Source organism: Bos indicus x Bos taurus, chromosome 20 (genome assembly GCF_003369695.1).
Source record: "Bos indicus x Bos taurus breed Angus x Brahman F1 hybrid chromosome 20, Bos_hybrid_MaternalHap_v2.0, whole genome shotgun sequence".
NCBI classification, from domain to species: Eukaryota; Metazoa; Chordata; class Mammalia; order Artiodactyla; family Bovidae; genus Bos; species Bos indicus x Bos taurus.
Window position 1 is genome coordinate 2,021,537 of NC_040095.1, and position 24,106 is coordinate 2,045,642.

At 47.9% G+C, this 24,106-nt stretch overlaps 1 protein-coding gene across 4 annotated transcripts in view; it reads right to left on the reverse strand.

The window, feature by feature from the left end:
* Nucleotides 1-24,106, reverse strand: part of LCP2 (lymphocyte cytosolic protein 2) — a 47,725-nt gene that overhangs the window by 7,044 nt on the left and 16,575 nt on the right. For 2 of the 4 annotated variants that reach the window (XM_027520176.1, XM_027520179.1), the window contains 14 exons: nt 21,563-21,628; nt 21,172-21,203; nt 20,552-20,589; nt 17,867-18,065; nt 15,797-15,894; nt 12,868-12,937; nt 12,690-12,773; nt 9,073-9,098; nt 8,943-8,962; nt 8,743-8,850; nt 7,348-7,378; nt 4,997-5,009; nt 4,198-4,327; nt 2,698-2,747 (listed from right to left, as the gene is read on the reverse strand). In XM_027520176.1, coding sequence (XP_027375977.1) covers nt 2,698-2,747; nt 4,198-4,327; nt 4,997-5,009; nt 7,348-7,378; nt 8,743-8,850; nt 8,943-8,962; nt 9,073-9,098; nt 12,690-12,773; nt 12,868-12,937; nt 15,797-15,894; nt 17,867-18,065; nt 20,552-20,589; nt 21,172-21,203; nt 21,563-21,628 — 965 coding nt within the window. Of the gene's footprint in view, nt 1-2,697; nt 2,748-4,197; nt 4,328-4,996; nt 5,010-7,347; nt 7,379-8,742; nt 8,851-8,942; nt 8,963-9,072; nt 9,099-12,689; nt 12,774-12,867; nt 12,938-15,796; nt 15,895-17,866; nt 18,066-20,551; nt 20,590-21,171; nt 21,204-21,562; nt 21,629-22,042; nt 22,733-24,106 lie in introns of those variants that run through there. The other 2 variants (XM_027520178.1, XM_027520177.1) reach the window with 2 other exon arrangements.

Consider the following 24,106-nt stretch of genomic DNA (forward strand, 5'->3'; position numbering starts at 1 on the left):
CCTCCCCTTCTCTCATGCTTTTTTTTTCTTGTTGACAGTTCCATGAAATTTTTCAAGAGAATGTGTTTCCTAATCTCAGGAAAGGTTTGATTGTGTTGATTTGCAATTGCTAAGCCTGTCTCTATACGCCAGAACAGCTATTACAGGCTGGTAAATTCCGTGAGTTGAATGTTCTCTTAACAATTCATGCATCATTCGTTTGTTGATTCAACAGATATTTTTTCAGCACTGCTCTGGCCAGGCCCTGAGTAAGGCACCTGTGTACATGACCTTCCATCCTCACAACAACCCCACAAGGTGGGTATTGTCTTCTTTTTGGATATCATGAAACAAAGGTTCAGAGAGTCTAAACAAATCATGTGTCTTAGTGGCAGGCCCAGAACTTGAACTTGCGATTCCCAAATATGACTGTGCGTAAAAGAGAATTCCAGGGGGACCCTGAATCACCCAGGCTCAAGAATCTGCATTTAACAAGCACTCCAGGTGGTTCTGCACCAGGTCTGTCACCTCGTCCAACACATCTAATACACCACAGAGGGTAAATCGCTGGCCCCAGGGCCCCTGAGAGGGGAGAGTTACTTGAAGTCCAGGTCTTCCTAGTCAGGATTATTTGCGATGCAGATGGGGCTGGCCTGAGCTGCTGATCTTCCTTCTTAAGGCTCCCAGCACCTGAACAGACCTTCCCCATGCTCACCTTTGCAGTGCAACATGCAGACACTTGTATAACGTTTGTTGAGGGAATGAAATCTAGCTATATGAGAAAGGCATGGAATGAAGGTCTATAGTGCATGGCTGTCTTAGAATTGAGGAATTATTCTCTATCTGCATCTGCAGGTCAGCACCACAAAGTCACTATTCATGACAGACAATATATTACTTTTCATTGCCGTCACCCTCCACCCTTAATATCTAGGTCCTCAAGGGAACTGGGACAGGTTTGTGGCCAATATAAAGCACATCCTTTGTCTTCCTGACCTTGGGGCAACCAGTGCGTTAGACTGAGGACCAGGTGTCCTGGCACTCTTAGGAAAAAAGGGATCAATTTTGATTAAGGTAGTAGAATAAGCCCTCTGCATTCATGGCTCCCACATCGGTGAATTCAGCCAACTACAGATTGGTTCAGCCAACGCGTTAGCCAAGTCTGTGGATGTGGAGCTGTGGATGTGAAGGGCCAACTGTGCTACATCATTTTATACAAAGAACTTGAACATCCTGGGTTTTGGTATCAGTGGGGGTCCTGGAACCAATCCCCTCTCCTGTATTAAAGGGATAATTATATTCAAAAAAATAATAAAAGCCAACTGTTTATATTAATAATCTCTGTCGCCAACTCATAGAAGCAGGGGTCTATGGAATTTACTTTGGGAGATACTGCTAGAAGTGAAGTGTCTGAAGCTCAGATGCCTGGACGGACCAGGCAAGGGACCCAAAGTAGTTTTACAAAATGATGAGTTGTGGCCACTGAGGGGTGGGTGGGGGGAGGGCGGGGACTGTGGAAGCCATGTAGTGAATAAGGACACTATATCCTAAAATGTTTAGGAAACATTGAAAATACAGTGGGTTTCACTGGTGTCAGCAGTAGAATCTCATACACATATGGCATGATGTGCCCAACTAAATGTAATAGACATGCTCCTGAAAAAAAGAGTCTACTCTTGTTAAAATTTAAACTTATTAGTTTTCTGTTTATAACAATACTAGTGTTCCTGCATGTGTACATGACTACAAAAAAAAAAAAAGTGTTTTATTTTTTTCCTCACAGAATTTTTAAATCTTAAGTCAACCTTTAAAAATTAGGTAATTTAACATTAAAAGCCATATTTCTATTTTTTCTTGAAATCAGAAAGCCTGGTAACACAAGATGTGTTTCCTAGCATGAGAAAAAAAAATTGTTTACTAGAGTTGGGTGACTCTCCACAGTCATTTGACAGTCATTCAACAAACATTTTAAAGTGCTTACCATGTGCTAGTCACTTGCAAGTCTTTAAGGATAAAAAATAAACACAGCTAGTCCTACCGTGTAGGCCTTTGTGTCTGCTTGAAGTGGTCCATGAACCAGCAATACCGCTGGGAACCTGGAACTTGGGAATCACATGGAAACTTGCTAGAAATGCAGAACCTTGGGTCCCATCCAAGACCCACTGATTAGAATCTGCATTTTAACATCGCCCCCAGGTGATTTTCGTGCATTTTAAAGTTTGAGGACTCTCTCAAGAAATACTTACCATGGACACCCAAAGGAGGTATTATTAAAAAATACAGGTCTTCAGCCAGACTTACTGTTTCAGAATCCTGCGGGTTGGGGTCCCTTAATCTGTATTTTAAACATGTTCCTCAACTAGCACTCCAGGTTAGATTCATTATAGAAATCAAAACTACAGAGAAAGCTAGCACTGTCCTAAGCATCATATAAAAACAGCAGGGAAGACAAGTTCTGCGTGGGAAGATAAAGGCCACGGCCACCTTCCTGCGGGAGAGTGTGTGTGCGTCTGTGTGGTGGTGGTGTTGTTGTGTGGCATATCCTGTCACTACAGCAACCTTTGGTACACTTCAGAAGCAGAAGTGCTGATTAAGGAAGTGCTGAATAAGGAAGTCAGATGCTTTTAGGAAACAACAAAACTTATGCCAAAGGCTTTGGGACATCCGGTCATGACAGCATATTGGCTAGAGTAGGTCACTAGAGCCCGGAGTACAAACCTTGAGAGAAGTATGGTGGCAGGGAGGCACTCTGCGAAAAGTTACTGTTACTGTGGAGGCAAAAAAAGAACAGATTTTAAGTTGGGTTGGGGTTAAGGGGTCAGAGAGGGAGCCTGAACTGGGGAAATGCTGCTTCTCTGGCTCTTCTCACCCCCTCCCTGAAACCACGGGGGCAGGGCAAGGGCAAAAAGAAGGAACTTGTTGAACATACTTCACTCCTGTCTCAGGAAGACCATGCCAGAGTCTAACAAGCTTCTCAAGACAAAAAACAAAAGCAACAGGAGAACGGCATGAAGAGCTTTAAAAGCTCTTTAAAAAGGCAGCAGCAGTCTGAGGACTTGGAGTCTGGAGCACGACTCAAATTCTCTGGGAGAACGCTTCTCTTTCTGTTAGGGAAATATATTCCATGGGCGTGTTGTTTGGGATGTTGAATCCCCAGAGCCTAGTGGTCTACAAGGAGAGGGGAGGGCATGAGAAACAGAGGGCTCGGCAGTGCTACAGCGGACAGTAATTGCATCTGCGGGGACAGTGAGGGAGGAGGGCCAGTGGGAGGCCCTGAAAGCCTGTCTGCTCCACACTGAGCAGCAGTTTCCCCACCCTTTAGGCCAAACTTTCGATAAAGGCCTGCTTTGTTCAGAAAGCTCGTGCGAGTGGTGTTTTGAAAGAATGAAGGATAGGGCGGGGCTCAGGGTGGGATGAGGTGGCATAAGAAAGTGGCAGACGTGGCAGCAGAAGAACAACTGGAAGAATGAGAAGAAGAAGCAGAAAATCAGAGCAAGAGGCACCCGGGGTAAATGAAAAAAATTGAGACTCTTTCCAGATACCTAGCAGAGTGGAAGGATCTTACTGGTGGGTGAGTTTCCTTCCATCCTTAGGGTAGGGACTAGGCCTCTCCCTTTGGATAGTAAAGGAGAAGAGGAGCTGGAAAGGCTGGTGGGTGAAGCCTCGGGGGTGCCGGGAGATAGCCTGAGGGCTTATTTATGAGAAATGCCCTGAGTCTTCCTCCTGTCTGTGCCTCTCTTTCTGGAGAGCCTGCCTCCTCATGGGTCCTGAGAAATACTCCTGCTGCTGAGAAAACAGACCTGCTGGGGACAGAGCCCGTACAGTGAATACTCCACACCTGCCAAGTGCAAGGTGCACTGGAGGGGTATTCCCATCCAAGGAGGGTGAACTCCAAGTAATTAATTGGGCTTCTTGAGTGTTTGTTTGTTTTTAACCTACAGAGTAAAAAACATTCCCTGTTTCCTGCCAGAGTCCATTCTGTCTGGGGCCATGACAGAGCAGGCAATTCTGTACCTTTCTTCTCCCCAAACACAACACAGAAAACAGCAGTGAGTTAATATGTGCATTTGTGCATTCTTTATGCTCAGCTTGGTTTTCTTTCCTAAGACCCAAAATGTTCTGACCCTATGACTGGTGGCTTATTTCTTTCTTCCTCAACCCCAACGTCAGTGGCCCCAGACGTTATGCTAGGTTAGAACTGAATGATTCAGCACACACCTTTCTGAGAAGGCTCCAGACGAGTGAGTTAATGGGAGGGAGTTCTTGGGCGATGGCTTGGTAGATCTTGAAGGGAAGGTGTTGGAGGTCATGGGGAGAGGTGATGGCTGGGGCGGAAGTCTTTGATGTACTTCAGAGGAAAAGAAAAAGGAAAGATTGTCAGAATCCAAGTGTCACAGGAACATACATCCCCAAACTGCTCCCTGGTTAGAAACAGCTAGTGTAAAGGGAGATACAAACATTCAAAAGATGAAATGTCATTAGGAAGAGGTGGGGTGGATGCCCACCCCACAGGGCTTTTCTCGATGGTTTACCACCTCAGAACACAGTTTCAAATGCTGCCATTCTCCATCATTCTTCATAGTACACTTTTTTTTTTTCATTTTTGAAGTGTTAACTTGTCAGAAAATTGTCAGTTAGAAATCATATGAATTTCAGAAATGATTCACAAGTTTTTTTTAAATGAAAGACAAATTTTATGCCATGTCATTCATATACAGTTAGTAATCCTTTACCCAATGCTGTCTATCATACTGTATGTATGATTTTCAGTTTTGCTGCACTAGTAAGTATTAATAGTTTGCACTGTTATACATGAACTTAGCAGTTCTTTTTGGTAATCCAGCCAAGTAATTCCATTTTATTATAGTTATACAGTATACCAACTGGCATACATATGCTCAATACTAATTTTACAATGATAATGGATTCTACAGAGTTGCTATACTAACTAATTCCATCTGAACACAGAAAACTAAAGGAAAGGTTACAAGTTGTAAGAAAGTCTTTCTGAACATACCATCATCTTCATCCTGGTAAGGGGAAGAAAAAAAAGATATTAATTTATCATCAAAGCACAATTTCTCAAAGAAAAATGTACTTCTCAATCACAGAAATGCCTCTGTTTTCTTTCTTTAGCAGTTGCGTGTCTCCACAATAAAGGTACTGTGGACAGTAGAACTTGCCAAATAATTTATGATTTCTTAATACAAACAATCATTTAAAGACATTCCAATCTGAAACACTCTTTATATACTTAAAATAGGTTCTGAAGTGACTAAACAGCCCTAGAGATAATAATAATGATGATATCTACTATGTCTCCCAAGATTCATAGGCAATATTTCATCCAATTCTTCAAGCAACTCTTCAAGAATTTAACATTTTCATTTTACAAATGAAAACACGCTGCCCAAGAAGCACTCCTACCTTGCCAAGGGTTACGGAAATTGATTCACACCTAATCCCTCTGACCCAAAGCCTAACCTTCTCCGGGTCTCGGCTTTGCACTGACCACTCTGGTTCAAAGCACCGTGGCCTTGTCGTTCCTCTGTCGCCAAGTCGTGTCTGACTCTTCACAGCAACCCTGGACTGCAGCAGGCCAGGCTTCCCTGCCCTCACCACCTCCCGGAGTTTGCCCAAGTTTATACAGCCTTATGATTTGAAAACAGCTTCCAAAGAGTGTCCACTTGGTGCAGCATATCTATCTTTAGGACAGCCTTCTGAAATAGATAAGGGAGGGGCTCTATGTTCTACTCCCTAGATAGGAAATGATGTTCAGAGAGGCAAAAATAATTTTGCCATTGACTAGTAGACCAGAATTGTCAACTTGGACTTGTTTTGTTAGGCTCGGACAGTAGCGATGAACGAGCACCTTCCTCAAGTGCTGTTGAGAGGGTTAAGTTAGTTACTACTTGTGCCTGGTATGTTTGAGTGCTCGATAAAAGTTTGTTATCCTTAGTCCTACCATTGAGATGAGGCAAGATGGAATAGCCAGACTCACTCATCCAGGTTGGCCAGCTGGGAAGGAATCCTAACAAAGGGCTGCACAGATAGATACACATGGACTTATGGAATCCCCAAAATGAAATTGGTCTTTGACACTCCTGCAACCATGTCTCCTCTGGTCAAGACATAAGATATCTAGGTTCTCATGACAACAAGTGTCAGTCCTTCCAGAGATAAGGATCCTTGGGAATGTGATATTACCCTCATTTTCAACCTTCTCTCCTCTTTGCCCCTGTGGCTCTGAAACCAATCTGCTGTCCTCACTCTTCCCACAGGCTCCATGGGCACTGCCCATGCCTGCCTTAGTCAGGACACTCCTGAGGCTGAAGGCACTGACCTTTGCCTTGGAGGGACTATCCTGTGTCTCCCCATCATTCAATGACCACATTGCTAAGAAGTCACACTTAACTCTTCAACCCTTATACATCACTTCCTTCACTTCTCCTCTGTAGCGCATCCTGTGATCATATGCCCCTTAGCACACTGGAGCATATCCATTACATCTTATATCTTAGCACTTCATCTGCATTTTATCTCCATTATATCTCAGCACTTCATCGGAATAAGCGCACCGTTTAGCATAGAGCTACGAAACACCAGGTGCCTATGGACTGAGCCCTTGAGCACGGCACAGGTGTGATGGCCTTCTTCGGGCAGTTTACAGTACAGAGGAAGTCAGGCAGACCTGGATTTCAATCCTGGCTATCTCCCAGCTGTGCAACTTGCAATGAGTATCTTACCCTTCTAAACTTCAATTTCTTGTTAGTGAAAGGGAAACAATGACTCCTCCTAGGGATAGTCAATGCAAAGAAAATGTAACATTGGAATGATTAACTGTCCTGGTCCTCATTTGCCTAAGACTGATGAAGTTCTTGGGACATGAGACTTTCATTGCTAAAACTGAGCAGTCCTAGGCAAACAGTCAGTCAAAAGTAGCTAGGTTGGCAACATGTACACAATATACATTGCATAAATGCTGTTTCCTCTCTTTCTTAGGCCATAGAGGTATTTAAGGGGAAAATAGAGGCTTAAGAGACTTTCTGGGAGGCCAGACTCTGAAACATGCCTTACTTTATCCTCCCTTCTACCTACTCGCCACTCCCCTTGCTCACTACCACCTGGTAATAGGGTTGCAATTAACCCAGCCTCCCTAGGAACCTTCAGAGGGACAGGAGCTAAGCCATGCAATATTCTGGGCAGGAGGGAAAGACGGAGACCCCAAAAGACACCGGTATTCAGGAGCCTACTGTGCATAGGCCTGGCTTCCAGCACTGGACTTCACTGAAGGCTGAGACAGAGCCTCGACCTCTGCAGAGTCTACACTGGTTTCCAAGCATTTACCAAATGACATTCTGTACTTACATTTTCTCTTCTCTCTGGTCCCCGCATATGCCTGAAATGAATCAGGGCAAAGAAAAAGAACTGAGCATAAAGAGTTTCAAAGAATATAAATAGTTCCACTTAATCTAATATCGAGAAATCAAACCCACTGAGCCGTAATAAAATGGGAAGCAAAAAAAAGAAAAAACAAAACCCAAAAAACCCAGCAGAAAAGCAGGGGAGAGGGAGGCTAGAAGACTCAACATTCTGTCATTACTGTGAGCTGAGCTAGGCAAACCTCTGTTCTGTTTTGCAACTGCAGCAAATAATTACATTAAAGAAAAAAGGTTTAGTCAGCAAACTCTTTAGTAGCTATTAAATTTCCCTGAGTGGATGTTTCTCCAAGCAAATAAAAGCATTTGAGGAAACACGCTCCTTTGTTGATGTTTGAGAACAGCCGTCTTGGGGCTCACCCTTGGTGTGAAGGAAAGACAGCTGGGAAAAGCTGCTGCTTTGGTCCCTTTCTCCAGATGCACAAACTGGCCAAGCAGATTTGGTGGCGGTGACCTTAGACCCGTGGTGGGCAGCAGCCTTCATGGGCTCGCGTCGTGTCCTCACAGAGAGGGGCCCGAGGAGGACAGTTTGCTGGCAATTTGCCTCCCGATCAGTGATTCACATGATCTCATCTTGTTGTTTATTTAAAACTTTGCTATTTTGTTCACTATGATATTTTTGGCATTCATTTTGATTTTTTAGAATATACCATTAAAACATTAACTCAGTTGCTGAGGTTTTTACCAGTGCACCCTAGCCCCGGCCCTGATTTCATCCTCACATTAGCCAAGCAAGGATCATAATTTTGAATCCTGGTTGCGCAGATGAGGTTGATGGAAGCCTTGGTTTTCTCCTTAGTAGGGAGCAGAGCTGGGCCTACCCCAGCGATGTTTGTGCCATTTGGTTAATAGGTCCCTGGAGACTGCACAGTAAAGTTAGAAATGTTAGAGCTGACGGGTGCTCTGCCACTATAAAATGTGGTTGAGCGGTGAGGAAGCTGCTCACAGAGACCTACCGAGATGTCCTCTCCACCGCCTGCACGTTACAAAACGGTAGGTGCAGTGCTGCCCCTTGCGGTGGAAGGAAAATTCAACCAAAAATCAGACTGGCTGAGAAGGTCTCCACAAACGGGGCTGTTCCCGTGCTCCAGAGGAACCATCTGTTTATGCCTCTCTGTGCTAATCGCCTTGTCCTGTAAAGTGACCCAGGCTCTCTGCATCCAACCTGAGAAGCTTGAACATCTCTCAAGCCCCGGCAGCAAAATGAGCCCACTCCCACCCAGGAGCACCATGGTCTTGGGTCCCTACGTGGAGCTAACTGATCCAAGGCAGGAGTTCACGTCACCCCTTCTGTGCCACACCCCAAGCAACAGAAGACACTTACCTTGGCACGGGTGGCTTCTTCCCTGGCAGGGGGCTGCCTCTGTCATGCCTTTCCGTGGCTGGCGGTAATGGGGGCTTTTGTATCTTGGGCAAATGCTCCCCAGGAGGCCTGCGGTTTTGAGAGAAAGGATGGATGAGAAACAAACCAGAGTCACACAGCACGTGCCCTGTACCCACACACAGGCACCCAGAGTCACTCACCTTCCCCCTAGGACCGAGGACTGCAAGGCAGGAGAGAAGATACGTGAGTATTCTCAGCACTTTCCACAGAACAAGGACAAGATACAACACGGAGCAGAAACAAACAAAACAAAATAAGGAGAAAACTCACCTTGTCAGAAATCATTGGCTTCCTTCCTGTAAATTACAAACAGCAGATAAGCCTTGCATGTAACAGCTAAGCTTTGAAACGTTTGATGAAACTGAATCCCAGCCCCTAAGAGGGATAATTGGGTTTAAGCATTGAGGGATCATGGGCTTCCCCGGTGGTGTTAGTGGTAAAGAACCTGCCTGCCTATGCAGGAGACCTAAGAGACTCGGGTTCCATTCCTGGGTCAGAAAGATCCCCTGGAGCAGGGAATGGGAACCCACTCCAGTGTTCTTGCCTGGAGAACCCCATGGACAGAGGAATCTGGCAGGCTACAGTCCCTAGGGTCACAAAGAGTCGGGCACAACTGAAGTGACTTAACACACACAACACGTTGAGGAATCATAGGCTTTAGACCTGGAGGGTCCCTTACAAGAGCACCTAACTTTATAGTCTCAGGCAAATTAAGTGACTTCACGCAAGGCTCACGTAGTGCTGTGTACATGCAAGCAGCACCGTGAATTCTGAGCTTCTTTCCAAAATGTTTTAATATAACTGATGCTGAAAAGGATTAATGCCTTCCTGAAATTTTGTGCCTCTTTCATTGGCCAAGAGCTGCTTTGTACAGCCCAAGTTTATTTGCATATCTGAAATAAACTCATTTGCCACGGAGGGGTCAGTCTTCCTTCAGTCCTGTGGCCCACTTGCCATTGCATAAGGTATGGCATTTAGTTCCTGAAAAAAATTTAATTTGGGGTTCAGAGTTTCAGGAGATTCTTCCAGTGGGCTGCAAATCATTTTGCTTTGGCTTTTGTTTTTCTTTCTTTCTTTCCTCCCTCTCTTTCCCTCCCGCCCTCCCTTCCTTTTCTTCTTTTACTTTTCTCTTGTAACAGATGACATGGAGGCTTCCTGAAGAAATGGCAGGTGTACCTGAGAACCGTGCATTGCAAAATCATTCAAAACAATGTATTTTTTCTTCTGTCTGAAGTTCCCAGAGTAATACCCTATGTCTTCAATGTAATAAAAGCATTAGTTAACTGGATTCAGCCAGGTTTACATGCAAATCTTGTATGATTTTGAGCAAGTTACTTAAATTTTTTGAGTCTCAATTTCTTCACCTGTAAAATGGGCATTATGTGTTAAACTGCGTAGATTTGCTCTAAGGATCAGGTGACAATTTATACGCAGGGCCAGCAATGACCCTGAGTGGGTGCTGAGAATTGTTAGATAGCTCCTCTTTCTTCCCCTCCATCCACCTCCCAGCTCAGTCAACACCCTGTAACAGTGGAACTGCATTTTTGAGACACAATTTATTCCTCAAAGACTGAATACATGTCCAGCCCAAAATATGTCCTAAGAATCTTGTCTCACTGTGAAGAGCTGACTACCTGAGTAGTTTGGATGGTATAAAAATGTTCATTACTTATAAAATTTTGGTTTGATATGGAAACCCTACTTTAGAGGGATACCCAGGAAACGGATTTATATCATCAGGCCTGAATAGATTTTCTGAAAAACGTCTGCCGGTTTATGCATATTCCCAGGGCATGTTAGGAGCCTCCTGATAAAAGTCTGAGCATTTTAAGAGGTTAATTCTCCCAAAGCATCATGGATAAGGGGTTCAAGGGTAGAGCTAGTACTGTCAAGAAAAGGTTGTCTTTCAAAAGAAAACTAAATAAAAACAAAAATATTTTAAAAGGGTAACCTTTGTATAGGAAGTGACCCTGGAAGATTTGACATCAGTATTACAATTTTCTGACACTTCGGCTCGTGGTAGGTAAGCAGGGCTGGAGTCTGAAGTCCAGTCTCTGTCTTCGCCTTCATACAATGTGTCCAGCCGTCTGCCACAGGCCATTTTAAACTCGGATAGTTGACATAGCTTGGCATGAACCAGCAGAGCTATGACACAGTTCAGGGAAACTGTAGCAAGCTCAGCACCAAATCCGAGAACTGACATTTTGCTGACAGAAGAGGGGACGGAGGCCACAGAGGCTAAATGCTTTGCTCACTATGTAGCTGAAGAAGGGCTAGGGTGGGGCTGGACTCCAGGTTCCTTATCCCTCAAGGCTCAGAACTCCTTCCCCAGAGCTCCCCGGCAAGGAAAGTCCAGGGTCTCCAACTGCAGCAAGACGTGGTAGAACAGGGCACCCACTTTGAAGTCAGAAAGACTTGGGTTCAAATCCAAGTCGAATTCAAATCCTGCACCTAGTTCTGCAATTTTGGGAAATTAATTCAACCTCTCTGAACCTCAGCTTTATCATCTGCAAAGTGGGGATGATAATGCAGCCCCCTTTGTGGGCATGGGGTGACGACTAGAGACAATGTGGAAGTAGCTCTCCATATCCATGGGCTCCATACCCACGATCTACCCACCTCAGATCAAAAACATTTGGAAAAAATAACTCCAGAAAGGTCTGAAAAGCAAAACTTGAATTTGCCATGCACTGGCAACCATGTATGTGTATTTATATTGTATTTACAACTACATACAGAGCATTTATATTGTATTGGGTATTATGAGTAATCTAGAGACGACTTAAAGTTCATGGAAGGATATACAGAAGTTATATGAAAACACTACACCATTTTATATAAGGGACTTGAGTATCCCTGGATTTTCATATCCACAAGGATCCTGGAACTGGCCCCCCTGGAGACACCCAGAGATGACTATAACTTATTTGTGGTGGCTGAAGCACTTGCCCCATAGTAAGTGCTCAGTACACTGTAGCTAAGTTTTAGAACGGAATTAAAGATAGCTTTAAGTAGAGGTAGCTGCCATCCAAGAATACTCTGAATCCATTCTGGAGGAAAGGACTGTAGTATACCCACAGTTTGGTCAATGATACACACAACAAAAGACAACTCTGACATTTGAATAGCACCTTAGAGTTTCACTAAGTATTTTCTCATTATAGAGCATCCACCTTATAAGTAAGTAGACAGCTCTGAAAAAGCAACGTCCCTCTGGTCAGTGAGCTGCTCAGTTAGCAGCCAAGACAGCCAACAACAGCTCTCCCTGGCCTTTGCCTCCTAGCCCAGATGCTTGCCCGTCATCCTTCAGGAGGACCAGGTGATGGGTGTGTGTGCACAGATGGTGGCCGTGGAGAAGCAGGCTCAGCACAGGGCGCAGGACAGGAGCTCTGAGCTTGGGTCTCCACCCCCATCACCTGACATCTGAGTGACCTTGCGAAGTTACCTCTTCGTGTCTCGGTTTCCTTCTCTGTACAGCGAGGATGATTCTGACAGTCCCGTCTCCCTAGGACTGTGGCGACAGTGAAATGAGGCGGTGCCCGTGAACAGCACGCAGTAAGCATGCATTCATGGCGGCCACTTTGTTGCTTTTGTGTCGTTAGTGTCTTGATCATGTCCAATTCTTTGAGACCCCATTGACCATAGCCCTCCAGGCTCCTCTGTCCATGGGATTTCCCAGGCAAGAATACTGGAGTGGGTAGTCATTCCCTTCTCCAGGGGATCTTCCTGACCCAGGGATGGCACCAAGATCTCCTGCATTGCAGGCAGCTTCTTTACCAGCTGAGTCACCAGTCAGCTACTATTGTTGTTGTTCTTCTTCAGCTGCCAACCCGTGCCCACCTCTTCTTGGCCACTATTACTGAGCGACAAATATGAAAGATACCAACCTAGTGTGAAGGGCTCTCTGTCAAACGGAACTAATGAACGATCTAGGGCTGGTTTCGTGCTTCTGTCTATGGAAGGAGCAGGGACTGGAAGGGAAAGAGACTGAAGTCAATTCACAGAAAAGAGCACTGGGCTGGGGGAGGAGGGCAGGTGGGCAAGAGAGGGTGACCCCACACTCACGCTTGGCCGTTTTGTGGTTTCTACTTCTGCTAGGCTCCTCGTGGTTGGGCTGGGGTGGGGGTAGTGGCTGCTGTAACAGAAAGCCACATGTTAGCAAGCATTTCCAACCCGTCAGTAAGCCCTGAAAGCTTTATACCCCCGAATAGGTCTGAATCTGTTCACTTTTCTCCATCCCATGGACAGGTACACACCTGTCCATTTCTCACGTGAACTGAGCTCCCTGTTCCACATTCTGGGAGAGCATTTTCTGCATGTCACTCCTCTGCCAAGCTTTCTAGTGGCTCCTATGACATTAGGAACAAAACTAAAACCACCATGGCCCGCAAAGCCCTGCCTGGGCTGACTCCTGTCCACCCTCCCACCACCTTTGTGTGCTCCTCTCTCCAGGGCCCACTGGGCTCTCACCCTAAGTACCTTCTGGTGGTTCCTGCAAAATCTCATGCTTGTGCATCTTTGGAATCTCCACACTTGTATCTTCCTCTGCCTGGAATATTCTTTTCCCAGCTCTCACCAGAGCTGTCTCACACTGTCCAGCTCAATGTCACCTCTCCACCCACCATCACCTTCCCTGGTCTCCTGTCTCCCTAACTACACATCACTACGCAAATTACCCTGTTTATGCATCTCTTTACTTGCTGATTATTCATCTCCCCCAACCCAAATGAAAATTTTATGAAAGCAGGGACCTTATTTGTCTTGTTCATGCTCTATTCCCAGAACACTGCTGGGTGCTGCTGCTCAGTAAGTATCCGTAGATTGAATGAATGAAATTCTGAATCCCAAGAGTGAGCTGCAGATTTCCAGAGCAAAACCCATGTGTAGATAAATTCAGCCCCATGAGCTCCCTTTGTAATAAAACTGCAAAAGCAGGAGGAAGTCATCTGTTCTTAGACAGACTGTCCCAGTGGTGGTGTGGTCTGGATTTCGAGCTTTGGGGAAAACGTGTCCTCTGCATCCCTTAGCCCTGACACCTGGCATTCACCACAGCTGTCCGAGTGCTGCGGTCCCTTGTGGAGAGAGCGCATTTCCAGCTATGGACTCCTGAGCCTGAACTTCTCTGGGTCTCTTTGGATACAAACAGACCTCAGAGATATTGGGGGTTTGGTTCCAGACCACCACAATGAAGCAAAAATCAAAATAAGGCTCAGTTCAGTTCAGTTCAGTCGCTCAGTCGTGTCCAACTCTTTGCCACCCCATGAATCGCAGCACACCAGGCCTCCCTGTCCATCACCAACTCCCAGAGTTCACTCAGACTCACATCCATCGAGTCGGTGATGCCATCCAGCCATCTCATCCTCTGTCGTCCCTTTCTCCTCCTGCCCTCAATCCCTCCCAGTATCAGAGTCTTTTCCAATGAGTCAACATTTTGCATTAGGTGGCCAAAGTACTGGAGTTTCAGCTTTAGCATCATTCCTTCCAAAGAACACCCAGGACCAATCTCCTTTAGAATGGACTGGTTGGATCTCCTTGCAGTCCAAGGGACTCTCAAGAGTCATCTCCAACACCACAGTTCAAAAGCATCAATTCTTTGGCGCTCAGCTTTCTTCACAGTCCAACTCTCATATCCATACATGACTACTGGAAAAACCATAGCCTTGACTAGATGGACCTTTGTTGTCCAAGTCATATCTCTGCTTTTGAATATGCTATCTAGGTTGGTCATAACTTTCCTAGTAAATGGGAAAGTCATAAATTTCTCTGTGGCAGGATAATCAGACCAACTCAGGACTGAAACACATATAGTATGTGCCCGTTTGTGATGGGTCTTTCCTACTGTGCAATATACATCTGCATTAACCAGACCTCCGCAAGACAGGAGGATATAAACAAATTTGGGGGGGAATGGTCCCTCTCTTCTGATACCACCACTGTGATTTTTAACTTTAGTATTTCTTTCTCATCCTGTCAGGGGGTTGCACTGACCTAAAGGCTTACTCTGCATGCACACCTGACCAAAACAGCTCTGGTGAACTTTGGGTATAATGTTAACTTGTGAGTATGAGACATGAGTCTTTCTCTCAAAAATGTATGAAACTGAACCTCCAGCTCCTGACTGGAGGAGCAGTTCTCAGCACTTTTGAGAGTCTGTCCCCCATGTTAGAATAAAACTATCTTTTAATCTTCTCGGTTTGCTTGCTAATTGGATTTTCATCAACACTAGTCACACATTTTTATTTCCTACTGTATATAAAAGCTACATTTATACTATATTAGAATCTATTAAGTGCGTGATAGTATTATGTGTAATAAAGCAACATACATATTTTAATTGGAAAATATTGCTTAAAAATGCTAAACATCATCTGACCAGGCAGGGTTGTCACAAATCTTCAATTTATTAAAAACACAGGATCTGTGAAGTGCAATAAAGCAAATGCAACAAAACGAGGTGTGCCTGTTACTTAATTGGTCCATGGAATCTGGAACTGTAAGCTTGAAGCAAGAGGACCAGGGGTTTGGTGCCCCTCTCTCCCTGGATTCATCACGTCGCACACTTTGGTCCCAAGCTTTCTGTCCCTGGAATTTCAGCTGTTGGCCAGCAGGTGGTGCCAGTCTTTTCTTGAGAGAGAAGGCCTAGGACCACCATTCACTTTTTCCTCTTAGATTTTATTTAACAGTTTTCACTTATTTCAAAAGTGGGAGATAATAGCACAATGAATATTAGAAGGAAACTTTTTATTATACAAACAACTTGTATTGTTTATGGTAAAGAGAAAATACCAGTGATAAAAAGCATGATGCTGTGTATAAAAATCACCAGTATTTCACCCCCCACAAAAGCTCACTGTACTTGGGTATGAATTTCCCAGCCTGCATATAATTTTTTCTTACTGGCTGCAGTTGGATAAAGATGTCTACAGTCTGTTCTGTCCACAGAGGAAGTTATTGAGTGGACGTGAGTTAGCATAAGAGAAAGGATGGCGCCTACCTGGTGAATCCGGCCGGCCGTGGGCAAAGGAGGGAGGGAGGGCATCGGCCTTTGTGGGGGCACAGGCGGCTGCTGCACTTTCCCAGTGGCGGGGCGGTCTGTGGAAATAAAGGCGTTCAAATGGAAGGAGAAATTCTGCATCCAGGTGAGTGGGGCCACCGGCCTGGTGCATCGCTAGATGCATGGCAGAGATGTGCCCACACCTGGGCCCTACAGGGCGGGGCGTCCTTGGCCCCTTGCCTTCTCTGTGCCTGCCCAGTTCGTCTTACTCTTATACTTGGAAGCAACTCTCCCCTCACCTCTAGGGACTGAGTATTTATCAGAGGTTTTGTTGATGAAGGCATTAAAAAAAAAAGCCTCCTGATAATGAACTCAGCTGGTACCATGAGGGAGTGTTTTCATACAAAACTGTAAAGAAGTAGACATACATGCCCCTACACATACAGGCAAGTGTGGGTGCACACACGTGTACACACATGTACGTGACGTGCAGAGCCGCATGCACGGGCACACCCAGCTGCCTGGGGGCAGGGTCAAGTCCCCCGTCATGGCTCACGAAGATCCTGCTCTAGGTCCCTTTCCTTCCCTCACGCGTGCTCTGCGTTGTCCTCCCCTCCCACTTCCTCCTTCCTTAAAGGGAGGAGTCAGTCACCAGCTCCGGTTACCAAACCACAGGTTCTGCATAGAAATTCACATTACTCTGATCATCACAGAAGCATCCCCGGGCCAGGCTGACAGACTAACAGTGTTCCGTCTCTGACAGCGAAAGCCCAGGCCAGGACTGTGAGTAATTCCTGCATTTTGTGCCTGACCTATTTTGCCTCACCCAGTCTCAGCCCTGGGGAGGCAACGCTCCTCCACCTGGCCTAACCTCATACCTCACCCACCCTAGCCATCTCTCAGCCCCTCTGACCTTCTTCGAGCCTCAGTGCCTTTGCACGGCCATTTCTATGGCTCAGAGTGCTTTCTCTTTACACCTCTACCCCCACCTAGACAACTCCTGCTCATCCTTTAAATTGAAACTGAAATATCATGCCCTCAGGGAAGCAAGCCCGGACTAGGAATAGCCTCGGCCTCATCTCCCACATGTGTCTTCCTGAGTGTACATCATGGTTTAGTTCAATCATTTTGTTGCCTCACCCACTGAACTATAAACTCTTCCTGTGTGCTCAGAACTGGCGTGTATGGGACACTCAACGACAGTTACTATTTCTTCTCTGGACCTCAGTTTCCCTAAATATGAAACAGGCTTGGTAATTGTCGTCTGTATCATACAGGGTGCTTCAAAACACGATATTCTGACAAAATTTGAAATGACTTTAAAGTTGCCAAGCGTTCTACAGCCTAAAGGATTCGTGGTATGAATTTCCGTGGTGCTGATCATCAACTGTTTGGCTGACTCCTTGATGTTACACAAGTGTACACACGGCTATTCCATTACCACCACTGGTAGGATGTGAGCCCTGTGAAGCAAGGGCTGTGTCTTCTTTCCAGATAACTTTGAATTTCAACATTTAAAATGATTCCTGGATCATAGGAGACCAATAATTTTTGTTGAATGGATGAAGGAATAAATGAGCGAGGGAGAAATGTGCTGACAGGAACAGATGGACAATGAAAATCTTAAATATTGTTGAAAGTGTTTAAAGTTATGGTCAAACCACATTCAATACTGTTGCTTTTATCCTGACAATCTGTGGGTAGTAGTGCCACGTCATCATGAATTGGTCCAAGACAGGGAGGAACAGGAAAGCACTTGAGTTCCAAAGGAACACACAAATAAGCTGTTCCTTCTAAATGCCCTCAAGCAGCACTTCATCCTGATATCAGCCACCACCAGCAATGGTTTGGCTGCAAATCATAAATATTAAACTTCACAGCAAACCTATATGGCCTGTATTATTACTGTCCTATCTCACAGATAAGGAAACTGAGGCCCAGAGAGGTGGAGTCACTTGCCCAAAGCCACACAGCCAGTCAGCTGGCATCAGCACGCAATGCTCTCTGCTGCGTGGGTGTTGGCCTCCCGTGCATCAGTGGGGGCTGGGGGCTGGGCTCCAGGGCCCTTACCTATGTACATGGAGTTGGGGTTGGACAACGGCTTGGCAGGCAGGATGGAGTTCTGCAGAGCTTCCTCATCGTTGGAGGGTGGTGGCTCGTAATCGGCATCATCTTCCAAAGGTGCCTCTTCCTCTTCGTTGGGGGACTCGTAGTCACCGTCGTCCTCCGCGTCTGCATCATCATTGGGACTTTCATAGTCATCTTCTTCCTGACGGTGTGACGGGGGCAGTGTGGTGTGTAGAGGCTCCTCGGCAGTGGGCGTGCCCACATCTACTCTCTCTCTGCCAAGCCTCACAGTGGTCCTCACTTGGTTCCTCCCACTTTCCAGATGAGGACACTGAGCTCAGGGAGCACAATTCACGTGGCCAGCAAGCTGTTGTCTTAGGACCCAGTCAAGGTCTTCAGACTCCCTAGGCAAGTGCATTTTTTCCCTGTATGTCTTTGCATAGCAGACAAAAGCGGAAGAAATGAGGTGGACACAGCAGTAGAGGGATGGGAGGGCCTGCTGTTTTGAATAAACACATTTTGCACTTCAAGCATCACCAAGAGTTAGACTAAACACTAGGAGCATCCTGGTTAATTGTCAGTTCTCTTCTCGGGGTGCACGCTCAGTCACTCAGTCGTGTCCGACTCTTTGTGACCCCGTGGACTGGGGCCTGCCATAGGATTGTCCCAGCAAGAATACTGGAGTGGGATAAGTTTTCCTGGAGAGGGGATAAGCTACCCACTCCAGTATTCTTGGGCTTCCTTAGTGGCTCAGACGGTAAAGAATCTGCCTGCAATGCGGGGGACCTGGGTTCGATCCCTGGGTTGGGAAGATCCCCCGGAGGAGGGCACAGCAACCCACTCCCAGTCTTCTTGCCTGGAGAATCCCCATGGACAGAGGAGCCTGGTGGGCTACAGTCCATGGGGTCAAAAACAGTTGGACTTGACTGGGTGACTAAGCACAGCACAGCACGTATATCATATGTGTGTGTGTATACATACATATATATATATATTCCTATACATGTATATATTCCAAAGCATATACACATTGGAAGCCAAGATGAGGTTGAGTTCATCTTCCTGAACACAAAAAAGACTTCGTCCTGTCGTCAGTGTCACTGCAGCTCGAGAGCAGAGGATGATGAACGGGAGAGACTTGAGAACCACAGCCTCACACCTCCCCAGGCCTTGCTGACTGCCCCTTGGACCTGCAGGGCCTCCCTACCGTCTCCCAGCCTGCGTACCTAGCCCCATGGCTCCTGACTTTCCACCAGGCCTTTACCTTATCAGCCTTTCTCAACAATAGACTTTTCCTCTTTGCTTCTAGAACAACTAGTTTCTTCGGTGATTCGGCTCGTATATTCCTATGTGTGTTTTTGTTCCAAATCACATTCTGATCTGTGTGTGTGTTCTCCAAGCTATAAAATGGTCATGGGGTCATTTGTCCTTGCCCCCCGAGTGCCCTGTGCAGTGCTGGGCACTTCATGGAAGCCCGAGTGTCGTAGCAGCAGCTGGTGGGGGCTCCCTGTTTAAAGACGAGGTGGAGGAGGCCAGCCTGAGACTGAGCTCACAGGAGGAACTGCATGGCAAGCAGTGGCTAAGATACAGTTTCTATGTGAAAATGTAAATATTTGAGAGGAAACTCTGGTCAATTATCCCTTGGGAACAAAATTAATCTGTTACATTCCTTTGTTCTCATGCAAAAAGCGCAGACTTAACTAGCAGGTTTTTTGGTGGTTTTTTTTTTTTTTTTTTTTTCAAATTCAATGCTTGCTTTTACCAGAATCCCAGTAGACCAGGGGTGTTTAGTGTCTGCTACCTAAAGGCACTAGAGGCAGCCGCTTACCAGAAGGACCCCTGGACTAAGGGTGGGTGAGCTGCATCCTCAGCCTGCCTCTAACCGGTCATGGGGCTCTACATAAGTCACGTCCTGCAGGGAGCTCAGCTGCTTCCTCTGTAAAAAGAACAGACTGGGCTACGAGCCGTAACAGAGTTTTTAGCCCAAGTCTGGCTTCAAGTGTGCTGATGATAATATGCAGTTTTCTGGGGAGAAGCTGTACAGAATTCATCAGACTCTCAAAGGGGTCATCATGACCCCCAAGTATAAAACCCCATTGGGCCGTCCCATCCCTGAGGTCTTTCGAGGGCGGATAGTTCATTCTAAGCTCCCTTTCCCTCTGTGACACTGCTGCTGCTGCCGCTAAGTCGCTTCAGTCGTGTCCGACTCTGTGCGACCCCGCAGACGGCAGCCCACTGGGCTCCTCTGTCCCTGGGATTCTCCGGGCAAGAATACTGGAGTGGGTTGCTAATGGGGACTGAAGCCTATGAGAAAAGCTACTTTAAAGCTGCTTTAGTGTAGACCGTGTGAGGAGGGCTTCGGGGGAGGGCCTGCTGTGGGGTGCTGGTGAACAGCGGCGGGTCAGCACCCCGCAGGCCTCAGCCGAGCCCAGCCCGCCATCAGCGCTCGTCACAAGGTGGCTCACGGCCAAGCCTTTCCCCAGGTGTCCTCCACCACCGCTCCTGTGCCCCGAGGGAGACTGGCGACCGTGTGGACTGGAAGCCAGAGAGTCACGCTCCAACCGCCACAGAGCACACCTGAGCCCCGCGGGGCTCCGTCAGGGCCTCGCTCCCCGCATCACGCCAGTGCCTCACCACAAAGGACCTCCGGACTCTGCTGTAAGCTGGGAGGACCTGCCCTATACTCACAAAGGACGACCAGCCTCCGTTGTCCTCCTCGTGGCTCTCTGTGGAGGAAGGCAACACCGTTATCAGTGCTGACTGGAGCCACAGAGGGAAGTCGGCCACTCCCCAGCCCGGTGCCCTCCCCGTCCCCCGCCTTCATCCCGCGCAGCCGGGGGTCAGCAACTCAGTGCCAGCTCTCGACTTCCCACCTGAGGGGCTCATTCTACCAGACAGAGGCGGTGGTTCTTAACCTTTCACGTGTGTGAAAGTCACTTGAGAGAGCTTCAAAATATGCAAATTCCCCGGGCCCTATTCTTTGAGCTTCTGATTCTGCAGGAACTGGGAGGGACCCAGGAATCTGCGTTTTAACAAGATGTGGAATTTAGCAGCGGAATAATTGCTTTAAAGACTCAGAAGCAGGAGGACTGGCTGTGCTCGGGTGCTCAGTCAAAACCCAGGTTGTTCCAGGCACCGGCCGAAGAGTCCCTCCCTGTGTCTGTGCAGAGGGCCTCAGTTGGAAGGGGATCATGGCCAGGTGCCTGGCATAGTGATATCTCTCCTCCCCTCCAACTGGACCAGCAGTCAGAAGAACCGAAGAGCCTCCCATCTCCAAAGCAATCGTTTTCACCCCCAGAGACCTTTACCTGTCTCCTCCGGAAACCGCTGGACTTGGGGTCTGCAAAGGCAAGCAACATGGCATTAACGGCCCTACTGACTCGGGGAGATATCCCTCTTAGCCCAGCCCTGCAAGAGGAGCCCCCAGGGGAGGGTATGTCTCACCACCCAGGACTCTTGTCCTTGTTGCTTTGAAACTCGGGCCAGGCTACCCGAAAATTCTGGAAACCGCTGAAGTCACATTGGTGGTACAACTAGGAGCTCATGACTGCCTGCCTTTCTAGGGGAAGCTCCCCTGATGCAGGGGCAGGATGCAGGGCGGATCAAAAATTAAGGCAAAACCACTCCCATTTAGACTTGAGTTTGAAAATTCTTCGCATCTCATTAAACTGACCCTGGACACTTGGCTGCCCCACTCACTTGCGTGTGAAAATGCTCCTTCTCTCTTCATTCTTGTTGATTTCTTGACTTAACTTACTCAGAATCCTACAAGACAAAGGGACAGGTGAGGTGATAAAAGCATTTTCTCTCTCCACCTTCAGCCTTCCTCCCCTGAGTCCTGAAGATTCCCGGTCGGTGTGACCTCAGGCACTTGGACCAACCTTAGCCGGCCTCTTCCTTTGGCCTCCAGCCAGTCCCCTCCCTCTGCGCCCCACTTTCTTGCCACCTCCATCCCCTTGCTCCTGCCCAGGAAGCTCTTGGCATGGGCTCAGCCTCCTGGGGGGCCCTCCGTGGGGACTGGCCGGCTCACACCGGCTCCTCCTCCTCTGAAATCCAGCAGCCTTAAGATCAGGACATGACCGCAGTGTATCTTATTGTGCTGGTATTCGCAGGGCTGAGCTCCCCTGACTCTTGGTTTGACATTCCTGTAGCGATGTCTAACAAGAATCTTCAATCCACCTCTGAGACCTGGAGGAATCGGCTGCTCGTTGCAGAACTCTTGACAAGAGCTTCAGTGCGCTTCTTGGGCCTGAAATCTCCTTCCATCCTCTGTTCCCTCCTTGGTGGCATGGATTCTTATAAACACTTGGTGAAGTATTCCCCATCTAGGCACAGCCTGCAAAGCGGGAGACTCCCTGAATCATCCATGCCCACAGGCCTGCCTTGGCCAGGACCCTCTCATTCCTTGGATGTTGTAAAATAGCAAATCTGTAAACCCCAGGGCAGGAAGGGCAGAGTGGGACAGCAGCTCTGGTATGCCCTCTGCAGTAAACTCTAGCTTCCCTTAGCACCACTGAGGAGACCCAGGGTCCGTCAGCTGACAGGCTCCTGTTCCCGTGAGATCTGGGGCAGCTGGAGGAGGCTCAGAGGTGGTCTCACCCTACGTCATTTTACACGTGGGGCCACAGGGGCCCAGAGAGGAAGAGACTGAGCTGCACAGCAGGCCCCTCCCCCAGCGACACGCAGCAGCCTCAGAAGCCAGGCTCCCTCATTTCCAGAGCGCACACTGTCAGCACACCGTGTCAATGCCCCTGATGCCGGAAGCCCCTTGGGAATGGCGCTATGGAGCCTGTTGCCCTCTGGGAAGGACCCAGAGTCCACCCTCCTTCTGCTGCAGTGACTGCAGCAAGGTCACAAGTTTGGTCTAAAACAAAATTGCTAAGTTAGCAAAGTAGTCTTGGCCCCCACCATGTCTTGCTTCCCTCATCATCCCCCAGGCCCCCAATCCCCATCCCCCCACTTCTCCACGTTCCCCGGGAACCTGCTCAGAACCTCTCAACTCATTCAGGTGAGAGGATGTGCTGTGCTGTGCTTAAGTCGCTCAGTCATGTCCAACTCTTTGCAACCCCTCGGACTGTAGCCCACCAGGCTCCTCTGTCTATGGGGATTCTCCAGGCAAGAATACTAGAGTGGATTGCCATACCCTCCTCCAGGGTATCTTCCCAACCCAGGGATAGAACCCAGATCTCCCACATGGCAGGCGGATTCTTTACCATCTGAGCCACCAGAGAAGCCCAAGTGACAGGGTGAACAAACTTAATAAATGAGCTGGGCCATTAGAGGAGAGAGAGAGAGGAGCCTGTAACCCTTCCTCCGATGTCATTGCTGGGATGTCACACGTCACGGGGAGATGCTTTAAAGTGGGGGTGGGGAGCTTCCCAGTGGAAGCTCCAATCACACCACCAGATTGCTTGTTTCTGGTTCCTCTGTCTCCTTTAAGCGGTTGTTCAAGAAGCTGATGAGCGTCCCTCTGCTCCCTCCTCTGACAGAGCATCAGTCAGGGCACCGTCACCCCCATCCCTTCACTCAACAGTGCCCACTCCAGGCTACCTAAGCGCCAGGAGCTCTGCTGGGGTTCAGGGCACCTTGGTGAACAAAACAAAGATCCCTGCTCTCGAGGAGCTTACTTGCTAGGGGAGACGGACAGACGACAAACAGTGAACACTGGAGGAAGTGAAATTCAAGGTGAGAGCTGTGTGGACACGCAGGCAGCAGAGGTGTGGGCTGGGCGAGGGGGCGGGAGTGCAGGAGCGGGGTGCGGTTACAATTGAAAAACCACCCAGCGGGCCTCTGGGAGGAGGTGACATTTCTGCAGGACCTGAAGTAAGGAGTGCTGGGGAGCGGGTCCCCCGCACAGTAAGGGCGGTAAGGGAGGGCACAGGGAGAAGCGGGGTGGCCCTGACTGGCTGGCACAGCTGCTTTGATCCTGAAAAGACCTGCTGCTCTAGGCAACTCCTTATGGTATCTTCAGCAGCCAGGAGGGAGGCTGCTGGGGCTCTAACTGGCGAAGGAAGGAAATGGCAAACCGCAGCCCCACAGAGCTGAGAGCAGCAGGGCCGGAGAGGGGCCGGCAGCCCAGCCTGTCGCAGATGTGGGGCCCCTGGGCCCCCTGCTTTGGGGGCCTCAGAGCAACCCCTCCCCGCAGCTGGGGCCACTGGCTGTGGGGGGCGCGTGCGCAGGGCGGCAGTGCTGGGGACCAGAGCACGAGGTTCTTGCACCTCTGCCTGCAAACTTTCACGGCTG